We start from the raw sequence: 21603 nt of genomic DNA, 5'->3' as shown, positions 1-21603 counted from the left end.
ATATTTAACAATAACAAATGGGCTGCTCCTGACACTAGTGGAAAATTATTCCCTCCAAGCTAAAGGCTCAGAATCTCATGGTGTTGACCCACCAACCATCCCTCAAGAGTCAGAATATACAAAGCAACTAGCAACCAGCAAGTGCACACAAGGATCATCAATGGAAAATCATTTATACCAAGGAAAGGACATAGGGTTGTATGTCTCTGTCCCTAAAACTGAATCTCCTACCCAAGTAAATCAAAAGAAGCAAGGTATCAGTAAGAGATCTCATAAGAAGAAAGCTGAAACTAAAAAGAAAAGTAAGAACATAAAAACTACAAGGAAATCTGTCATAAACCGACGTGCATGTAAAGTATGCTGGAAAAGACTATATAAGCTGATTCCAACAAAATCAAAAATAAACTCTAACAAATCTGCTACACACGGCAGCAGAGAGAACAACAGTGTGGATCCAGGAAAAAAGATCCAGCTGAAGTCCTTGAAAGAAACACCATTGCTGCCCAACAAAATAAGTGAGGTAACGGAATCACTACCCGGGTGCTCTATGCTGAAACCTCAAGGACCCATAAATATTAAAGAAGACTCACCCCATACCATTGATTATGGCAGATCTCAAGATGAGCCAGTAGCAGGGCAAGATCTGTCCCAGGATAAAGGATGGAAACTGATACTGGCAGACAGGAAGTTGGCTTTTCTAAACTACCCGAAGCCAAAGGGCTTCCTCACACAGAAAGAACGCTTGGTGCATTTTGTGAATACTTTAGATGATATGCTGCCAGGGAAAATAAAATTAAATGACATTATCTCAGTAGATTTCATATTCTACAATGGATACTCTCTGCGAGTGATTGCCTCCTTCAAAGATCAAAACTTGGCTAAATATATATATAGATCAAGACATTTGCTGTTAAAGAAAAGGATAACGGTAACAAGATTTTTTGAAAACAGCACATGTTTGAATTTGTTTTCTGATGATCTTACGACAGCTGAGATAAGATTTACTTGTAAAGCAAAGGAGGAGAGAGGACACTCAAAAGACAAACTGGAACATACTGAGCAAGGGTCCCTGAAACTAAGACAGGAGATGAGACTGCCTAATGAGGGGACTGATAACTTCTATCCAGAAGAAAAGGCATTAATAAATCAGTTTGGATTGTTGCCTTTCCTTGCCCAATCTGAGATCTTGGGAAGATTGGAGACCCTTAGAAATAAGCTAACAGAGATGAATGTTCAGGAAAAAGTGAGAGAGAAAGATCCGGCAACGGACCAATTAAAGAAAGAGAACCTCCCTGAAAAAGCCAAGACAGACCCCATGAAAGATTACTCCTATAATACCTCTGTAACTGCAGAGATAAACCTGTTAACAATAGATCTAACACAGAGCGCAAGGGACAACAACAAACTACCATCTAAGAAGGAAACCATCCCTATGGCAACCATGAAAGACTACCCTTACAATATCTCTGCAGCTGCAGAGATAAATCTGACAGCAACAGATCTAACACAGTGTGTAAGGGACAGCAACAAACTACCATCTAAGAAGGAAACCATCCCTATGACAACTACAACGCGCTCTTGGACTAGCATGAGATACCTGGATGAGGATGAACTTGGTATCAGACAAATAGAACACCCTAAGGTAGATTCGCCAAAAAAAGGAGTACTGATCACTAATGTTAGCACGCTGCACCCTTCAATCGATTCCATTGAGTATCTGGGTGATAATACATCTATGGACATTGCCAAAATGAACAAAATTCAACCAATAAATAAAAAGATAGGCCCTAAAAACCTTTTAAAGGCAAATTGACTAAGATCAACTTTTGGCAAGACAACGTGCAACCTTGCCCTGCTAACTTGGAATATTGCAGGTTGGCAAAAGAGGACTTCTGACCAATCCTTTGTTAAATATATTCAGAGACATGACATTGTGTTTCTCCAGGAGACCTGGAGCACAAGTGAAGTGGAGTTAAATGGCTTTTCTGCGTTCTCCCTCCCAGGTCTCTTAAGTACTAGAGGGGGGCGAGTTAAAGGTGGGTTAGTTACTTTAATTTCAACAAGGCTAAGGGCCATATTTAAAAAACTAGACCCACTAGACCATCTGGCCACAGCTGTGCAAGTACAGTGGAGAACCCACAGCTTGCTGCTGATTAACGTATACCTACCCCCACAAAGAGAGAAAAGATTGATAAGAAATACCTGGGCTCAGTTAGAACAGTATCTTGACAAACTATCAAATCAATTTCCTGATGCCTCTGTAGTGGTGGCAGGCGACCTAAATGCCAGAACTGGACAATCTGATGAGGCCTTGTATGCCCATTTCCATGAAACAGCCCCCATTATAGAGGAAGCCTACTTAATACCAGCTAGAACCTCCAAGGATAAAGGCTGCAATTATGCCGGTTTATGCCTATTACACTTGGTCAACAAGTTGGACTTGGTTATACTGAATGGCCGTACTGAGGGGGAGAAGGTCGGAGAATTTACATTTATATCTAATAATGGCGCCTCCACAATTGATTATATAATCGTGTCGTATGATCTTCAAAACAAAGTTTTGGAATGCAAAGTGGAGGAGCGCTTAGACAGTGACCATCTGCCATTAAGTGCACTCGTAGTTGCGGGAAAGGATTTATCCTGCGCTGAGAAAATCGAACATTCGAGCCCTACAGCTTTGGAGCTCAGATATTCTCGTATCAGATGGACAGATGAACTGCATAAGGAAATTTCAAGTAGGCTGTGTTCAAAGGAATTCCTCATTAAGAGAGATAACCTTATAACTTCCTCAAGCCATGAATTAAAAATAAATTTATTTCAGGAGTTAATTTCACTCCTTCAAGATTCCCTGAAGGAAAAAAGGAACAGGTCAAGTAGGCAATCCTCAGTATATAAAAACTCCAAACCCTGGTTTGATCAAGAATGTCAGGACATGAAGCTAAACTTACTGAAAAAATACAAAAATTATAGATCTGCCAACTTACCCCAACTCCCCACGGTCTGGTTTGAAGATAAACGAAATTATAAAATCCTGATCAAAAACAAAAAACTCCTGGCACAGAAAAGAGACTGGAAATGCCTAATAGATGCATCCAGAGAGAGAGACTCGGCCACCTTCTGGAGAATGGTAGCAAATGGAGTGCGATCTACCTCCTCAGAAGTGGAGTATACTATACCTGCAGGGACATGGGAGGCATTTTTCCAATCTTCATATTCAGCTCTGCCTTTGACACAGCCACTAACACAGTGTGAGGCAGGTGACGAGTGGCCTCCGGTGTCGGTTGCGGAGGTCAGGAGGCTTATTCAGGCACTCAAACACAGAAAAGCCCCGGGAGCAGATAATATCTCTCCTGAGCTTCTTAAAGCCAATATTGACTGGTGGGCACCAGTCCTTGCCAGCCTATTCACCAGCATAGATCAAACAGCAAAAATACCAGAGGACTGGGGATTGGCAATCATCGTTCCCATATTCAAGAAAGGCTGTAAACTTGATCCAGCCAATTACAGACCAATCAGTCTCTTAAGCATCATCAGCAAACTCTATGCAACTCACTTACGTGAAAAGTTTGCGGACTGGCTGGAACGGGAGCACATCCTTAAGGAAGCCCAGGCTGGTTTCAGGGCACATAGATCAACTCTAGACCAAGGACTGGTATTGCAACATCTAGTGGAGAAATACACCTCAAAGAAAGGAGGCTCCCTCTATGTAGCCTTTATAGACTTCAAATCAGCTTTCGATTTGATACCCCGGCACAGACTTTGGGAAAAATTAAATGCCACAAACATCGACAGACGTCTTTTGCTTCTCATCCGTAGATTACATGAAAATACTCGGATCCGTGTTAGATGCGACCGTTATGGGAACCTATCAAAGGAAATCCAAAGTTTCCATGGTGTCAAGCAAGGCTGTGTTCTTGCCCCTATTCTATTTAATTTCTATATAAACTCTTTAGTCGGAAAGATGGAGGAAGCAAGTACTCACCCCCCAAACCTAAATAATATACCAATTCCAGTCCTTTTGTACGCAGATGATGCGGCACTTATTTCCTTCTCTTGTGTGGGCCTAAGAAAACTTTTACGAGCTCTTACAGAGTATTGCGAAGCTGAAGACCTAATAATAAATTACACTAAATCAAAAATTATGGTGTTCTCCAAGAGAAAACTCCGACATAAATGGAAAATTAATAACCAACCTATTGAGCAAGTAACATCTTTTAGATACCTTGGAATAATCTTTGATGAGAAGGGATCTTGGTGCCATCAGATTAAGAATTCCATTGTAAATGCGCAAAGATCTTCTAGAGCTATCATAAGATTCTTCTACAGAAAAGGAGGTCAATATGTTCCTGCTGCCTCCCAGGTCTTTGTCGCAAAAATACTTCCACAACTGATGTATGGCACCCAGATATTTAATTGTCAAAAACTTAAGTCCCTGGAATCTGTACAAACTAAATTTTACCGCTCCCTACTAGGGTTACCTACCTGCGTTTCCAACGCAGCCATTAGGCTGGAGGTAGGTCAACTCTCTATTAATGCCAGGATATGGATCTTGAAGATTCACCTCTGGCTAAAACTTATATTTTTTCCAGTGGGAGTGGCTCCATTGACTCTATTAGACCCGTTTCAGTCTAAATGGAGAGTGTCGCTTTATGAAAAATTGAAGGGCCTGGGGCTTTCCTCACAAGAACTTATAGCCTCAGGTTTTGAAAAGGCTAAAAGGATGGTGAGCCAGCGAATAGGAGATGCAGAGCTTCAGGATCATATGAGCAAGATAGATAAATATCCAGCTATCCAAGATTATGGAAAAGGGTTTAATCTAACACCATATTTGCTGGATCTACAAATCGCAAAATACAGGCGGGCGTTTACCCTTACCAGATTTGATGTACTGCCATCTGCCTTACTAAAGGGCAGATACGAGGGCAAACCCTATGCTGAACGAGTTTGCCCATGTGGTTTGAAAGAGGTGGAAACGGCTTCACATGTGATGCTACACTGCGACCTTTACGGGGATATTAGGTCACTGTTTATCTCCCCCATCGTTCAGAAATTTCCAGGTCGATCTGAACTTCAGCGGCTGAAAATCCTACTAGGAGATAAAAACCCAGAAGTAACACTGAAAGTGGCCAAATTTTCTGCGGCTGCGATCAAGCGGAGGGCATTAGCTGTAAAAAAGTAAAAGACTTGACCCCTGGATAAGCCCCCTTATCTTTTAAGCCTATACATATATTGCAGTGCATAAATGTGTATATGTGTGTGTGTGTGTGTGTGTGTGTGCATGTGTGTTGCTTTTTATGTATAATTTTACAATTTTTTTTTTTTTTTTTTTTTTTTTTTTTTTTCTTTAGATTGACACCATTGCTCCCTTTGTAAACTATTGTTGTTCCATGTTTCTCTGGTCTATGACCGTAATAAACTCATTCATTCATTCATTCAAAGTTTCTCCAATAGTTTAAGATCTATATTGTGTCCTATATCTATTGCCCAGAGCTTGAACAAGCTTGCCTTTTGTTTCCCATTTTAATAAAAAATATATACATTCTAGACAGAAGTTTATCCTTATTTCGTAAGAGTTCTTTTTCAAATTTTGAGCTTTGGTCCAGAAATCCATTCTTTCTGTGTAATTTAAATATGTCGTATATCTGGTGATATTGCAACCAATCCATAACTTGGCTCCTTAAGTTTTCCACTGATTTTAGTTTGGGTTCCACCCCACCCCCCACCCCCCGTAGAATCCATCAATTCCCTGTACAGTAAGCCATTCAAGAGGCAGACTTTGTGCCCCAGGTCTCAGGTGAAAGGCAATATATGAAAACTTTTTGTTATGGAGCAGCAAAACAAATAGCATAAATAAAAATTATAAATAAATGTCCAAACAAAATATCATGAAAATTATGCACGGTTTTGATTTCGTCAGAATTCTTCATCAGGCTAGACGGCAAACAAAGCAGGCCGGTTGTAAGGACGGATACAGAGAAAACTGAGAATAGGGTGGGGGAGAGAACACCTATAAAACCCATTTGCAGTTATTAACCACGATCAGAAACATTATAATGATGTCTGGATACAACTGCAGGCAATGAAGCCAAACTCAGCTCCTGTTCTTTCTCTAGAGAAAATTACTTCACGGGACTAATTACTAGCTTCCATCTTTAAAGACTAAAACGTTACCCACCATTATTTTTATTTAGGGAATATGAATTCCCCTTACTTCCACAGCTGGTTATCATGACCCAGCAATCACCTTAGGCCAATATTCTAAGGCTATAGACTGCCAACTACTTCAAGTGAACCAAGGAACTGCTTCATATATTATGCTTTTACCTGCTGAAGAGCTTCTAGGGTTCTTTTTCTTCTTTACAGTGCTTATTTCCTGCAGGCCAATGCCAAGTTGAGGCATCCAAAACACATACACATTACAACCTAAAAGCTCCCCAAAATACACAGAATCTGCAGCGCCAACCCATAAATCTATGTAATTGCAGTGTGGTGTGGAACGATCATCATGAAAATTACACAGAGGGAACAGGTGAAGCTCTCCTGGTGGTCTCTGCATTAAATGAGGCACATAGTGCATGCAGGAATCTGTGGGAAAGCCTTTTCAGTGGTGGCTCCATGTCTGCCAAATGCCCTCTCCACAAAAATGTGTCTTGCTCAAACTTGGAATCCATTTAGGTGCCAGGTAAAAGCTCACCTTTTTCTGTCAAGACTTTTAAAGGCCAATGGGTTAAGTTATTTTTAGATTATGGTTCTGCCAATCTGTTATTTATGTATTTTATGAGTATTTTTTTCAGTGTTTTCTGCTTATCATGCATTATGTGTTACATGGCCTCATTTCGTTGTAAATTGCTGTGTACTCATTTTTGATGAAGGGCTGTATAGAAAGACAGAAATAATTTAGCAACACACAGACACACACACACTTGTCTTTGCCCCAAACCGCTCAACCTCAAGCCTCTTTCCTTACTATGTCACACATTAAACTTTGTATCCTGCAATCTGATGTCCTGGGTTCAAACACTTCTGCCTTTTTTGCAGACTCTGCTTTCACCTTCACCTGTCGTCAGACTACAAGACCTTATCGACCACTGCAAAGGTTATTCTCTAAGAAACAAGTATCCAGACCCCAGAACAAAACTCCACTTTCATCAGTCTTGCCTCCACTATTTACTTGTCAGACGCATACCTCTCCATCATCCTATCTAACTGATGTACTGTACATATAAACTCCTTTGGTCGGGGACGACATCACTGCTCTGTCCTGCACATCACACAGCCTGGCATGAGACAAATATTAAACAATAACAATAGCAATGGAAAAAGCAGAAGGATGGCACTGGACTGTCACTGAGAAAAATATCATTGCATGATCATAGCACAGACAGCATCTTCCTGTGGCTTGTTTAAATACTTTCCCCACCAGCTGCTCACCACATCCACCTGTGTCCTTCCGATGGAGCACAAAACTCCCTGTGGTCTCATTACATTGCTTCTTGTGACATGGTTAAGCAGCCCTGCTCCAGCTCAGACATTTCCAAACAGCACAGTATTTAACAATTCCCTGAAGGTGCCCCCTTTTGTCACTTTCTGATCGTATAACGCTCACAGTTATAATTCAGGAGAGGTAAGGGCAAAAGGTGCTTTAAAAAAAAAAAATCCCCACTTTCCCTCACCTGGCATCTCCTTAGTCCTCAAAGATTTACTTCATTATCTGCTACTGTTAATAGCCCTAGGATCACTCTGAGCTTTGGCCAATGGCCAAACTGGAGCAAAGAAGCGCTAACCCCCAAAGCAAAGTCCAAATTTCTCCCTGTATCATTCTCAGTGCAGGAGTTACTATACAAGGCACCGATTGGTGGGATTGTCGTGGGGTTAGGCATAATCCTATTTATATTAACACGGCTTTGCGTTCCAAAAGAGTACCTGCTTTACCTTAGCTCCACAGATGGGAAAGTAGCTGCTCTGTTCAGGTACAATCTCTCAGGCAGTATTCCTTCCTCATATTAAACCTGTTGGATGTGTGTGTCCTTCACATACTTTTAAGGTCAACATAGAAGTTTCTAAAAGAAAGGAACTGGTGATCTCCTGCTGCACCTTCAGCTGCTGAATCACAGCGGACCATTCTTGCAGCCAGCAAAAGGTCTGCAACCATTTATGGCACCTATACAACGCAACTACACTTGTATTGTTGCTATTTTAAACCCTCAAGTTGAAACAGCAGGTCAGACTTAGAGTGTGCCTGGTCTAGTTTTTCACATGATCTAACACAGACAGAGAGGCAGGTTCTGAACCACATGCTGTGATTTGCTGCCGCTTTATTTTTTCCTGCTTAATAGGTGTACAGAGACAATAGTGAGAATTCGCCAGTGTAGGGGGATGGAGGAATGACTTTAAATAGGCCCTGACAGTTAAAGAGGAGAAGTGCGAATATCATTTATCCGAAGCAATTCTCCAGTGCACTGATACACAGCACTCATCCTGATGCAGCACCAGTGATAACGACACAAACTTAAGATAGGTGGGGAAAGAGAAGTCTCGCCAGCAAGGATAAGCCTGTTTTATTTCATATTTCTAATGGCAGGTGCTTCCCCTAGCAGCTCTGCAGAATAAAAAAAAATTTTTTTTTTTGATGAGAATACATAAAAATCATGGCTTCTTCTAGTCAACTTGATTCTAAGGAATTTTTGGACCGACCCCCTTACCGCTTTTGCATGCACATTTTCTCTTATGAATTTATTTAAGAAAACACTTTTCAGAAACTTATGTAAAGCCAAATAATGCAGGTATTGTTATTCCTGTGGCAAGAATGATGATGAGATGCAAATCTGGCATTTATGGGTGGTCTAGACCACCATATTGATGAAAGAAGCAGAAAAACAAAAGGCTGGATCATGCAGGGCAGTTGTGAATTAGGGTTTGTTTGTCCTTGGTCACGTTGCTCAGTCAAAAGTAGCACATCTGCTTTATGGCTGGGAGGGCAACTGTTTGCAGAACTGGTAAGGGCATGATAAGGCATGATTCCATCTTGTCCTTGCCTGTCCCTTTAAGATACACAAGTTATCCATCACCTCCAACAGAGAGGTCACCTCTCCCCTCCAATCCGCAAGCTGAGGACAGACTGTTGTATGGTAGGAAAATCAGGAGAAATCTGACAATATTTGACATTCTCACTGCTTCATTTTCCAGCTTCCCAAAGGTGTTAAGTACATGGCTATTCTGCAATTCATTGTGCCAAGGAACTTGTCACTAAAAGCTATCTGGACACAAGAGACCATAAATATCATTATGCCCCCTGTATTCCTTTGTCCCCTCTTGATCCCGCATCCTGAAACCAACAAAAGAAATTATCAAGACCAGAGTTGGCCAATAAGAGTACTTTGTACTATGTCAGTTTCACCAGATGTAGGACCGGGGTGAAGGAAGGGGGGTGCAGTGGGGGCGATCTGTCCCAGGTGTCACCACTGAGGGGGGTGACAAAATGGCTGGCAGAACTCAGCGCAGGGCCTGCAGCTCGCCCGAGTTGCACATCTCTCCTGGGAGTGATGCAGTGGCTTGGGTGCCCACAGGCTCCGTGCTGCCCCAAACTGTCTGCCCGCCACCTGCCCTGAGCTGCAGGGCAGCTAAGTCGGAGGAGGCAGGCAGACTCCTCTGAGGCCCCGCGGAGCGTCCTTCCCTGGCTCACCCCACCCCTGGGCGCAGGGCACACGCGCCGCACCAGGCACCCGATCAGCTTGCTGCGCAGCTCTGTAGGACTAGTTAGACCAATATTCTGGTTTAGTGTTTTATTTTCATTTTGATTGCACATTGCTCTTTTTTCCATTTATCAATTCCTCTTGAATAAACTGGATTTCTGGGCTGTATTGGCACCTGAACACATTCCTTGAGGACACTTCACTCCTAAAGCAAGAATTGCTTTTTTCTGGTCTTAAGCATCAGGACATATTACACGACAAATGTAGGTGAAACTTAAGGAGAAAGACACATTTCCCAACATCCATCAACATTTATTCCTCGCCAGATATAGTGCAGATCAAAAGGAAAATGCCAACAAGGAAAGACAAATTTTATGTCAACAACCCCTGTGAATTCTATAACTAGAAAGTTCAATTCTATTTAAGCATGATGACTGAAGAATGAATTAACTAAATGCGCACATTTTACATTATGGTTATAATTTTTCTTTTCTCTTTCTAGCAGAATCAGCCACTGCCTCTGTTCCTCCATAGTTCCTTCCCATGGAGGGTGTATGTTGTTATTGTTTCAGTGTTCACATAGCACTCAAGGCTCTGCAGGCCAAACAGTGAAGCAAGGAACGAAGCTCAAGGCATTAATTGCATCAGGACATAATGTGGCTAAGGCCTTGCATAATTTCTAAGCTCCTAGACATTATCTTAATTAGATGATCTCAGTAATCTCCTGGCCAGAGCTTGGTCAGTTTACATTCTTGTTGTTTTTCAAAGCAATGAAGTGGGGTGGGGAAGATTTCTACAAAAGCATGATTGGAGGTATGGAGAAGAGAGACTGGTCGATGTGATTAATTCCAAGCATCCATCTGGAATAACCTAAGCATCACCAGAAGTGGGGGGTGGGGGGAGGATTCTATTTTTTTCTTCTGATGTGCTAGAAAATGAAGGGTTCATTCCCTAAAGGTCAACTCCCTTGGACACAAGTAGATGTGGTCAGTTGGATATAGTTAAAATGGGTAGAATACAAAGCACAGACTACTTATGAAAGGAATCTGTTCCCCAAAGCTGGTTACCACTACAGTGGGCAGCCTGGAGACTTGGACAAGGTGCTAAGTCTGAATTTCAGTTCCCGCCTATATTTGTGACAAGACCAAAACAGTCAGAAAGGCTGCATTGAGACCCAGAGGTCTGAGAAGCTAATCCATCTCAGACTTTCTCCCCATTCAGTCATTTTTCCTGCAGTGCTTGTGCCTGACCACCTTGAGCTCAGCAGTGCCTAGCAACAGGTTCTGTAAGTTTAAAAATAGTGGCAACATTTTCCTCCTGATTTTAAGGCTGTTTCCAAGGAGAGGCAATCAGGGACGAGTCTAAGGAGGTATGACTCTCAAAATCAGGGTTTAACCACTTTGAATCCGTAAAGAACAATATGAACTGTGGTTTTACATGAAGCCCAGCAAGTTATCCACCTCATTCACTTCAGAAGGCCAGGCAAATTCCAAGGAACAAAGGATGCATCAATAATAATAATAATAATAATAAATTTTATTTATATCCCACCCTCCCCAGCCGAAGCCGGGCTCAGGGCGGCTAACAACACTAAAACAGTATGACATTATAAAACATTATAAAAATGAATTAAAATCAAAATTGATGGCAACCATAAACTAAAGTTTTGTAAAGATTGCCAGAGGAGGGGGTCAGGCTGCGCCCTGACCAAATGCCAGGTGGAACAGCTCTGTCTTGCAGGCCCTGCGGAAAGATGTCAAGTCCTGCAGGGCCCTTGTCTCTTGTGACAGAGCGTTCCACCAGGTTGGAGCCGCAGCCGAAAAAGCCCTGGCTCTAGTTGAGGCCAGCCTAACCTCTCTGAGGCCTGGGACCCTCAAGGTGTTTTTATTTGAAGATCGTAAGTTCCTCTGTGGGGCATACCAGGAGAGGCGGTCCCGTAGGTACGAGGGCCCTAGGCCGTATAGGGCTTTGAAGGTTAAAACCAGCACCTTAAACCTGATCCTGTACTCCACCGGGAGCCAGTGCAGCTGGTATAGCACCGGATGAATGTGATCTCTAAGCGAAGACCCCGTAAGGAGTCTCGCTGCGGCATTCTGCACCCGCTGGAGTTTCTGGGTCAGTCTCAAGGGCAGCCCCACGTAGAGCGAGTTACAATACAATAATCCAGTCTGGAGGTGACCGTCGCGTGGATCACAGTGGCTAGGTCAGGGCGAGAGAGGTAAGGAGCCAACTGATTAGCTTGGCGGAGATGAAAAAATGCCGCCTTTGTTATAGCTGCAATCTGCGCCTCCATGGAGAGGGAGGTATCGAAGATTACACCCAAACTCTTAACGGACGGTGCTGGCACTAATTGCACCCCCGCAAGAGATGGGAGTTGCCCCCTCAGTCCCATGTCGTCCCGTCCCAGCCAGAGGACCTCTGTCTTCGAAGGATTTAACTTCAACCGGCTCCCACATAACCATCCAGCCACAGCCTCCAAGCATCTGATCAGTGTGTCTGGGGCCGAGTCCGGGTGGCCGTCCATCAACAAATAGAGTTGGGTGTCATCAGCATACTGATGGCAGCCCAGCCCAAAACTCCGGACAAGCTGGGCGAGGGGGCGCATAAAGATGTTAAAAAGCATCGGGGAGAGTATTGCACCCTGAGGCACACCACACACCAAGGAGTGGCGGGATGACAATTCCCCCCCAAGCGCCACCTTCTGTCCCCGACCAGAGAGAAACGAGCGCAGCCATCAACTGGTCCTTAGAGTCATGTTTTCCTAAATACAGATCATGAGCCCCAAATGATCACTGGAAATATTGTCTGTCTCTCCGCACTGGCAGGTCTACAGTTTCTAACACCATCAATCTGCAACAACAACCGTTGCCCTTCCTGTCCTCCAAAATGACATCCTACCATCCCCTCTCAACCCAACAAGCCTCAGTGATTTTTCCCAGCACTTTTATTCAAAGGTAGGAGATCATTATGATGATGATTATCTTCACCTTTTCAAGGAGAAAGAATATTTCCAATGCCTGCCTCCTTAGAGCAAGTGCTTCTTTATCAGAAATCTCAGCTGGTTCTGCCATATCAAACAAATCAAGGGCCATCATTCAAACATATCTCTATGCAACATCATCCGGTGTTTCGGAAAAGAAAATTCCTCCCCCCTCTTTTTTCGTTTAGGGCCAAGTCATGCTCATGATAAATGGAACCAGCAGCTTAATAATGCAGTCGTCTTCCCACTCTTGACAACTCACTTTCAGAGTGAGGGAACTGTAGCATCATCAGTGGGTATTTCCAGATGGTCACTATTTTCTTCCTGTTAATCATTCATTTATCCTACAATGCATTCATTTATCTTTCCAATGCATTTTCCCATCACTTTCCAAGCTGCAAAAAAGTCTTTCTTTTCTCCAAGTGGATTTGGTGTGCTAGGACAGCAGACTGCCTTAATCCACTTTAATTGCACAAAGCTAAATTTCCAGAATATGCTTGAATCCCTCCTGCAAAATATTGAATCTGGAGACAACTGACACTATGGAAAGCCTCTGTTGAGCCCGGATATCAAAATCAAGTCTCACAGCAGCCTTCCCTAACCTGGTGCCCTCCTGGTGTTTTGAACTACAACTCACATCAGCCCTAGCCTGTGTCAACTGAGGCTGAAAGGAGTTGCAGTACAAAACATCTGGAACACACCAGATTGGGGAAGATTGTCTTATACAAAAAACAAAGTTCACCCAATTAAGTGTCTTCACAGTGCCTTTGATTTGTTTCTGGGGTTGTAATTTCTGAATAAAACCACAAATGCTGAACCACACTCAAGTTCCTGCTAAGTTTCTTCACCGTGCAACCTGCCACTTATACTGGCCCTACAATATCTTGCCTCCATCCTGCTGAAAGGCTGAATTATTAAAGTGCCGAAAAGTGTGGAGAGCATCCTTTAGAAATAGTGGGAAATCAGCCTAACTGCAGAACATAATCCACTAATGAATGAAGGGCTAGGGGCTGTGCAATCGCCTCAAGGGGCCTTCCAGCTTTTAAACTGCAGCCACTCTGATTTAAATGAGACAAACCGTATCTTATCCAGGAACTGAAGGTTCATTTAGCCTAAGGATGCTCCCCTGAACCCTGATTCAAGGATTATGTTAGCGACCAGGGGTCAAACGACATATGAAGCATCCCTTTTTGAAAAGGGTACGTTTAACACTGGCACTCTTATTTTAAAGGAAAAGCATCTGATCAGCAGCTGTTCCTAGTGAAGAGAAGTCAACAGCAATTTCTTCTCCCTTGACCTGCCATGTACAGAAGGGAAGACCACACACACACACACACACACACACACACACACACACACACACACAGCACTAGGAATCCTCCTGGAGCCTATCAACCCCAGCAGCACATACCCTTTTGGCCTCTGCCTCTTCCAGGGGGAAGCATGCAAAGAAGAGAAAGCAGTGGTTGTTCTTATCTCTACTCTCTTGCTCACCCCCATGGCAGTCGACTAAGTCCATGATGCTACTGAGATAGCAATCTCAAACAGCCACCTCCGCCACCTCATTCATCTTCTGAAAGGAATCACAGAGTGGAAATTTTGTCCAGAGAGAGAAAGAGGAAGAGCGAGCAGCTTCCAGATTCGCCATAAGCAACTATGGGCCCAATCCTCCCAACCACTATGCCCACGAAACATGGGCACGAGAAAGGAAGTAGGAACAGCACATTTCCACACCCTGCTCAGCAGCAGTGGTAAAGATAAGAAGAGGAAACATCACTGGAGAAGATTCCAGGAGGCTTCCCAGCTAGAGGGGCCTTCCTGCTCTCTTCTCCATCTTCTTATACAGAGTTGATGGAGAGAAAGATTGCTATTTATTGTTTCATTGCTTTTCTGTACTACCAACTGCTCTGCTGATTATATACTTTTCCCTCAAATTAAAAGTGGCAATGTTAATGCGCAATGGAACCCCTGCAAAAACAGGTTTTGATTGGTGCAGAAATGGCCCTCTACCCATGAAGGCAGTAAGGCCCTCTTTCTGGGTCACCCTCATTCCCTGAGTTCATGGGGCTGGGTGAGTGCTCACAGCCAGCAAAAAGGAGGCAGGAGAGACCTGCAGAAACAAAACCACCTGACAAATCCAGATCCCAAAATGCCAACCACAGAAGCAGTGTTGTGATCTTGAAACAAGGAGTGTATTACTATAAAAGCAGTAGGGAGATTCTTTGAGAGCCAAATGTTCATGTGTGTGCGCGCGCAAACCCCCCCCCCCATATTTGCATTTAAGAACTTTTAAATTCATCTTCATGAATATTAACACTTACAAAGTGTCTAAAATGTTCTAAGCTCTGTTAGAAGGTAAGTCCCCACCACAATCTTCTTCCTAGGGGGCAGAGGAGCACCCTCCTTCTCATGTACCTTGGTCCCCTGGCCCACTGGCAGAGACCAGAATGTGTTTTCTTTGCAATTTGTTATTCTTTTTCTGAGCAGTTAGTTTTTGGGGTTGTGTGACTATATAAAGGAATGGACGTATTTCTGTTTTGTTTTTTAAGCCGAACCCATTCTATTTTTCTGCACTGTATCTAGGACCAACCAGCAAGGCTATGCAAGGTTTGTGACTCCCATGCTTCATATCAGGGCTGGTGGGGGCACAATTACCATTCTATTCCAGGCTTCATGCAACAGGTCCATTAATTTCTGTGAGACACTTTTCACACTTGCAAAAACTGCATTCAAAATGTATTAGCTGCATGCAAGTAAAATATGCCATTAGCTGCAGCAGTTTTTAAGCAGCTACTAGTGCTGAACCACTTTCTCACTCCTGCTGTAATCATGTCCTGAAAAGTCCTCTAGTCCAACAAGCGTCAGACAACATCACCTGGCCAGCTGGGGGTGGGGTGGCGGTCACACATAGCTGAGACTGCAACTGCTCCGAAGTCTGGTGAGTTCATGAATAAACCTCCTTAAGACAGTAGAGCGGAAGGACTGTGGTTAGTGGATCAAAGCACAAGATTACAAATCAAACATCCTTGCTTCCCTTTCTAGCTGCAAGCATGAGACCGAGAGCAAAACAGATTTACTTCTTATGCCTCAGAAGCTGAAGATGCAATTTAAGGATGATGACTGTTGTTGTTGTTGTTTAGTCGTTTAGCTGTGTCCAACTGTTCATGACCCCATGGACCAGAGCACACCGGGCACTCCTGTCTTTCACTGCTTCCCGCAGCTTGGTCAAACTCATGTTCGTAGCTTCGAGAACACTGTCCAACCATCTTGTCCTCTGTTGTCCCCTTCTCCTTGTGCCCTCAATCTTTCCCAAGATCAGGGTCTTTTCCAGGGTGTCTTCTCTTCTCATGATGGTAGCAACCTATTATAGTGAGTCCCTTTTAGCTTGAAGCTGCCCAAATAAAGGTGGCCCTGCCTTTTGCAAGAGAAGGAGGCTGAACCTCAGTTGCAATTTCCTGATCTTTGGCTAAAGTGCTGTGGATATTTATGAGGGGCAGCTGAGAAATTCTCAAGCCTAAAAGCCAAGCTAGACAAGATAATGGAAATCCATGATCGGATTTGCAGTCACTATAAATTTTAGCGAACAGCAGCCACAGGAGGAATTGTGGCACTGGAGGGAGTGGTTAACCCTTTCTCATCAGTTTTCCTAGATGAAAATGGCTGTTTGCCTCATTAGGAAAAACTTATACGTGCAAGCAACTCCAAAATCTTGTCCACAAGTCCAGGCTTAACTCATTTCTACTTAGTCCAATAACTTTTCAGCTGTACTTACGTTTATTAGCACTGTTCACATTTCTACTTTCTTAAAACATTTTTAACAATTTGCCCCAGGCCCTGCATTCCCTACTACATATATGATGCAATGATCTAGCTATGGCTAACAAAAGCAAGAAATGCCACAGCTGGTGAACAGCCAACATTAATACCTCTGTATGTGTTCAATAGTATACTCTTGGTTGATTTAAGACACTATGATGGCATATAGGAATGGAAGTAGTCTTGTGAAGCTCATGACATTTAGGACTGTGTAGGTCAAGATCAGTACAATGAAATATGCTCAGAAATCTATAGGAAGACAGCACAGATGCTATGACATTGCATGCCCTCTGATGCCTATTCCCCATCTCACCCCTCATTTGAACTTATCACAATGAAAAAGGGAGGAAAGATCTGTTTCTCAAAGCTCTGAGACCCAGCCTAATTGAGATTCCTGCATGGTTCATTTCAAATGTAAGAACTGAGAATAGTATGATCTTGTTAACCTATTTGGCAGTTTCCCAAAGTCAGTTGGGAGTCAAGGGATCTGAAAGCAAAAATGGCACCCAGCCGGCACACCAGGAGGTTAAATCCCAAACTGACCTTGCTGGGAAGTTCAAGACAGATTTGTTGCAGAGGATCCAAGAGTCTTTTTCAATGTGCTTTTGGAATGATTTGTGCTCATGGTGGTATTGAGGTGGGGATAAGCAATCCTGCTTTCAACACTGTTAATACCCTCTAAAGTTTTATACTGCTTTGTTTTTTAGTGGTGCACATCTTGTAGTTTACTGCTAAAATCCTCTAACTTTACATATTACAAATGTTCCAAGAAGGCATTATAAAATGAAATTTAACACACACACCTTGGCCCAAAAAAAAGGTTCCAGAGATTTTTGGGTGCCTACTTTAGTTGTCCTATTGTGCAAGAATGCCCTTCCAGATGGATGTAATGTGGTAACACTAGGGAAGCACTGCAGAGAAATTAATAAAGCAGAATGATGTGTGGGCGGTCCAGCAACTAATGCACTATTATTGTGTCAGTAACACATTGCATAATACACCAACAAAAAATCCACGAGTCTGTGGGGGAACCTCTGCTTTCCTGATCCTCAAAACTATGATATTTTATTCCTGGGGAAATGCTCAGACCAGGATGTAAACAGCTGTTCACCCATGGCCTAATCCTATGCGCATTTATTTCAGATTGCTTTCACGTTTATTTCACTGCTTGCTTTAAAAATGAGAAAAAAATATCAGATCCTGGTCACAGAAATATCCTTCAGGATTCCTCTGCTTCTACCTGCCACCCCACTCCCATTAGAGAATAGAAAGGGAGGACAGACTAAGCCAGGGGTTGGGAACCTGAGGCCTTCCCGATGTTGCTAAACTATAACACTCACCAGCCCCAGCAAGCATGGCCAATGGGATGATGGGAGCTGTAGTTCAACAACATTTGTAGCCTGCCAATAGAAAACAGAACGGTAACTGCATTTTTTACTTTCGTTACAGAGCACTTGGGGACTTTTCTTTTTTTTTAGTAGAAAGCGATGTATATGTTGAATAAACCGAAAACTCATAAATGACAGCAGGATATTCAAATGAAAGGAGGGGACAGCAGTGAATGAAAACTAGAGAGAGAGAGAAGTGCTCATTTTCTATACTGTATTTAAAAGTCTGAAGTTCCCCCTGAGCAGTCTCATTTATCTGGATGCACTGTGAGATAGGAGTTTGTAAATAGGAAAGAGGGAATGAAACATCTCAGAGGAGCTAGGGCCTGCAACCGCCAAAAGAAGCGTTACAAGCAGCCAAATCAAGACACAAGGTTAAGTCTGGAACACAATGTAAGTTCTGTCAGGTGAGGGGGGAAACCACCATAATCCTGATCACTGAGCATAAGTCTCACGTTGGTCTCCTGTCTTCTCAGCTTACTTAGCCAGGAAACCCTTGACTTGGCTGCACCGCCACTGATGGCATTCCTTGATAAAGGCAAACAGATCAAACTGAACTGGCTTTGCACCAACTGCTTGCAAGGACTAGAAGATGCTGCCCTCCCCCCTAAGTGGTATCAGCCAGGTATTTCATCCCACAACTTAAGTGTTTATTTAACATGCTTTCCTTCAACTTCAGAATAATTGCTCAAATTAGCCCCCCCCCCGCCCCATATGTGCCGATTTCTATATCCCCAACTGTTTAGAATCAAGATGGACGGGAAAAGGGGGCGGGGGGAGCAACCAGCATGTTAAGTCCCTACTCCAGGAATCTGCATGCCCATAAAAACAGACTTTACAGCATTTCAAGCACACACACAGCCAGCGAAAACCTGCCAATTCTACAAGGCAGGTCTTCCATCCTAACGTTTCCGCACTTTGCTGCTGAGTCAGTCAGCAAAGGTTGCTGCTGCAACTTGGTGCATAAACAACTACCTAGGAATCACTTACACAAACTCTCCAAAACTTAACGATGCTCCGCAAAGCACCAGCAAGGCTGCTGGGTGCTTCAAGTCCTCACGTTTGGAGGTCAAGATCTTTCCCGTTTCAGTTGCATTCGGGGTCCTTTAGCTTTGCAGAAGACAAGGTACGGAAGACAGATAAGTTTTATTTACCTCCGTGAAGCCCTCGTGCAGGATATCCAATAAATTTCCGTGCGCCAAGCAGGCAAGCATTCTTCAGAAGCCCACCCAAAGCGCCGAGTTCTCGGAGCATGCAGAACAAATCCTCCAGCCTGGGGCACGACCCCCTCCTCCTTCTCCCCCTCCTCCTCCTAAAGACAAAGACTTGCAGCTCATGGGGGACCTCGTTCATAGTCCCATATGTGCAGCCCGTTAGTGCAAACAGGATACTTGAGCCAAAGTCAAGACTTGTACTGGGCATGCTCGGAGGGAGCCACTGGGGGAGCAGCAGGAGAGATGTCACACCACTCTGTTCCTATAGAAACGCCTCGGCTTAACAGATGCAGGCTGAGGAACTGGTCAGGGAAAACATCTGAAACCTATTTCCAGAGGCTGGCCCCTCCATCTGATACAGAGCTCTGCTCCGAAGGACTGGGGGGAGCAAATCTGGTTCGGCTAAGACGGGAACGTAGTTGAAAGAGAAGAAAATCTAAAATGGAACTTCCAACTTTAAAACTTTGCGCAGGAAAGCTGAAAGTCAGCGCCAGTGCGGCTGTAACAGGCTATGCCCAATTTATTTGCCATCTCTTCAGGGTTAGGGTACATTGTGTATATAACCACACAAGGCAGTTCATTGCTAAAATGTGGTTTGAAAACATGCTCTATGGCTTGGCTATGCAAATCGATCATTACAGCCCAGGGGGAGCAATAAACAAATTAAGTGTGTCCACAACCTCGTAGCATTTCCTTTCAAGTTGCTGGAATAATTTAGGCTGCATTCCTTGGCACATGTACCTGAGAGTAAAACTAACAGAATATGGACTTAATTCCAAGTAAACGTGTACAGGATTGCTTCATCTTTGTCCCGTGGTACACACTTCCTTCTCTTGGATTTTTAAAAATAGAACTTTGTATTTGTTACGCACCAAAAAATGTAATTTAGACTTCAAAAGGGGTGAGGGTTGGCTATATGTCTGTGAGTATGCTAAGTGCCTTGAGTCAGTCACAGCCCTGTTCTCCCACCCTTCTCATCTCCTTACTCTTTTAAAAAAAGAAATAAGCAAGATTTGTGCAAAATCAAGTTTTTGTTTTGGCATTTGTTTGTTTTCCAGTTAACAGAGGCTCTAGGAATGGAGGAGGCAAGGCACAGTGATGGCCATGATTAGAGCTATTATGAGATATTCATCCAACTAAAGTGGGAACAATGGTACCTTTTTAAGCTATCAGTGAAGTTAAATGCTTTTCTGGAACAAACCACACTGCTCAGCAAAAGACTTCACCCCCTTCCTTTTAAGTGAACAAAACAATGGGAATTCTCAGCACTGCTTAACAAAACCATATGCAGAGTTATGCAAGAACAGCCCTGAGACAATCCCATCCCAGTACTATTTAAATTATTTGTTAATAAATTCCTGAAATGACACACTTAAAACGGAGCATATTGCTGCCTTTCAGTCCGATCCTATGCAGTATTACTTGTAAGTTAAGTTTCACTGACTTCAATAGGACTCACTCCTAAATAACTGTACACAGGATTACAGCCCATGTTAGAAGTTACAGGTAACTGTAATTAAAGTTGGTGTACAAATAACATATTACTACTTCCTAAAACATGAAAATGTCCTATGATAGGCACACACAGAAGAGCCCAAATTATAAGCCACTTTCAACACACTGGCTTAACTTGCACCATTTCTCCAGGTGAGGAAGGTTGGAGCTGGGAATGAAAGCTGTTGTTTCAGGAATGAAGCAGCTCGGACTGGGATCTTATATAGGAGCTGGAGGCTCTATCTCTTCCTGGCTCTCAGCCAGCTCCTCTCCAGGTGGGAGTTTCCATGCATTTCCTCTCCTCCTGAGTAGCCTCATAGGTAGCTAGGTGGGCACTTTGTTGGAGACTCTGAAGTTCCTGCCTTGGAAGTTCCTGCCTGGATTGCTGTCTGCTCTGTTCCTGTAACCCTGGGAGATGGGGTGGGTACACCCGAAAGCTGGCCAGGAATCCAGGCAACTGGTGTGGGGACCTCAAGTAGCGGAGCAGGGACATCTGGATCCAATGACTATTCAGAATCACTGGAAGTGTGGAGACCTGGTGTAGCATCCTGCTTCCCTTGTTCTTCAAGTCCTCATGATGACCACTTTGAGTTCAAGACCACAATCAAGTTTTTCTTATAAATTTGGGTTAGCACTTTTTGGAAGAATAATAAGACCAAACATGAGAATTGGGTAAGGGAAGAAGCACATAAAAATAAAAGGGACAGACAACAACACGAGGACATGAGGATATGAGAAAGGAGAGAGAGAAGGTTCGCCAGCTATGAAGGACTTGCCCACAAATTTATTGATAGCTGCATGAATTATGAGAGCTAGGAAGTGGAAGGGGCAAGCAGAACATAAGATGGAAGAATGGTATAAAGAGGTGTGGGATATAGCTATGAATGATAAATTAACATATGCCATTAAGGTAAGACGGGGCATATGCAGGAGAAATGATTTTGAGGAGATATGGAAGGTGTTTGTAGAATTTCTACTGTTAAAATGGAAAGGGGTCAAACCATAGCAAGAGGTGTTGA

At 43.3% G+C, this 21603-nt stretch overlaps 1 protein-coding gene across 6 annotated transcripts in view; it reads right to left on the bottom strand.

The window, feature by feature from the left end:
• Positions 1–21603, bottom strand: part of DIXDC1 (DIX domain containing 1) — an 89343-nt gene that overhangs the window by 52933 nt on the left and 14807 nt on the right. Inside the window, exon 1 of one of the 6 annotated variants that reach the window (XR_013833337.1) lies at positions 19031–19282. The exons of 3 other annotated variants lie outside the window; for them this stretch is intronic. Coding sequence is in view for 2 of the 3 variants with exons in the window: in XM_079954701.1 (XP_079810827.1) it covers positions 19031–19090 (60 nt within the window). In the remaining variant the exon portion in view is untranslated. Of the gene's footprint in view, positions 1–19030; positions 19283–21603 lie in introns of those variants that run through there. 2 more of the 6 variants (XM_079954701.1, XM_079954697.1) reach the window with 2 other exon arrangements.

The sequence above is a fragment of the Podarcis cretensis genome (genome assembly GCF_951804945.1).
Source record: "Podarcis cretensis genome assembly, chromosome: 15".
NCBI lineage: Eukaryota > Metazoa > Chordata > Lepidosauria > Squamata > Lacertidae > Podarcis > Podarcis cretensis.
Note: the sequence above shows the minus strand (reverse complement) of the source record. Positions and strands in the feature narration are given on the sequence as shown.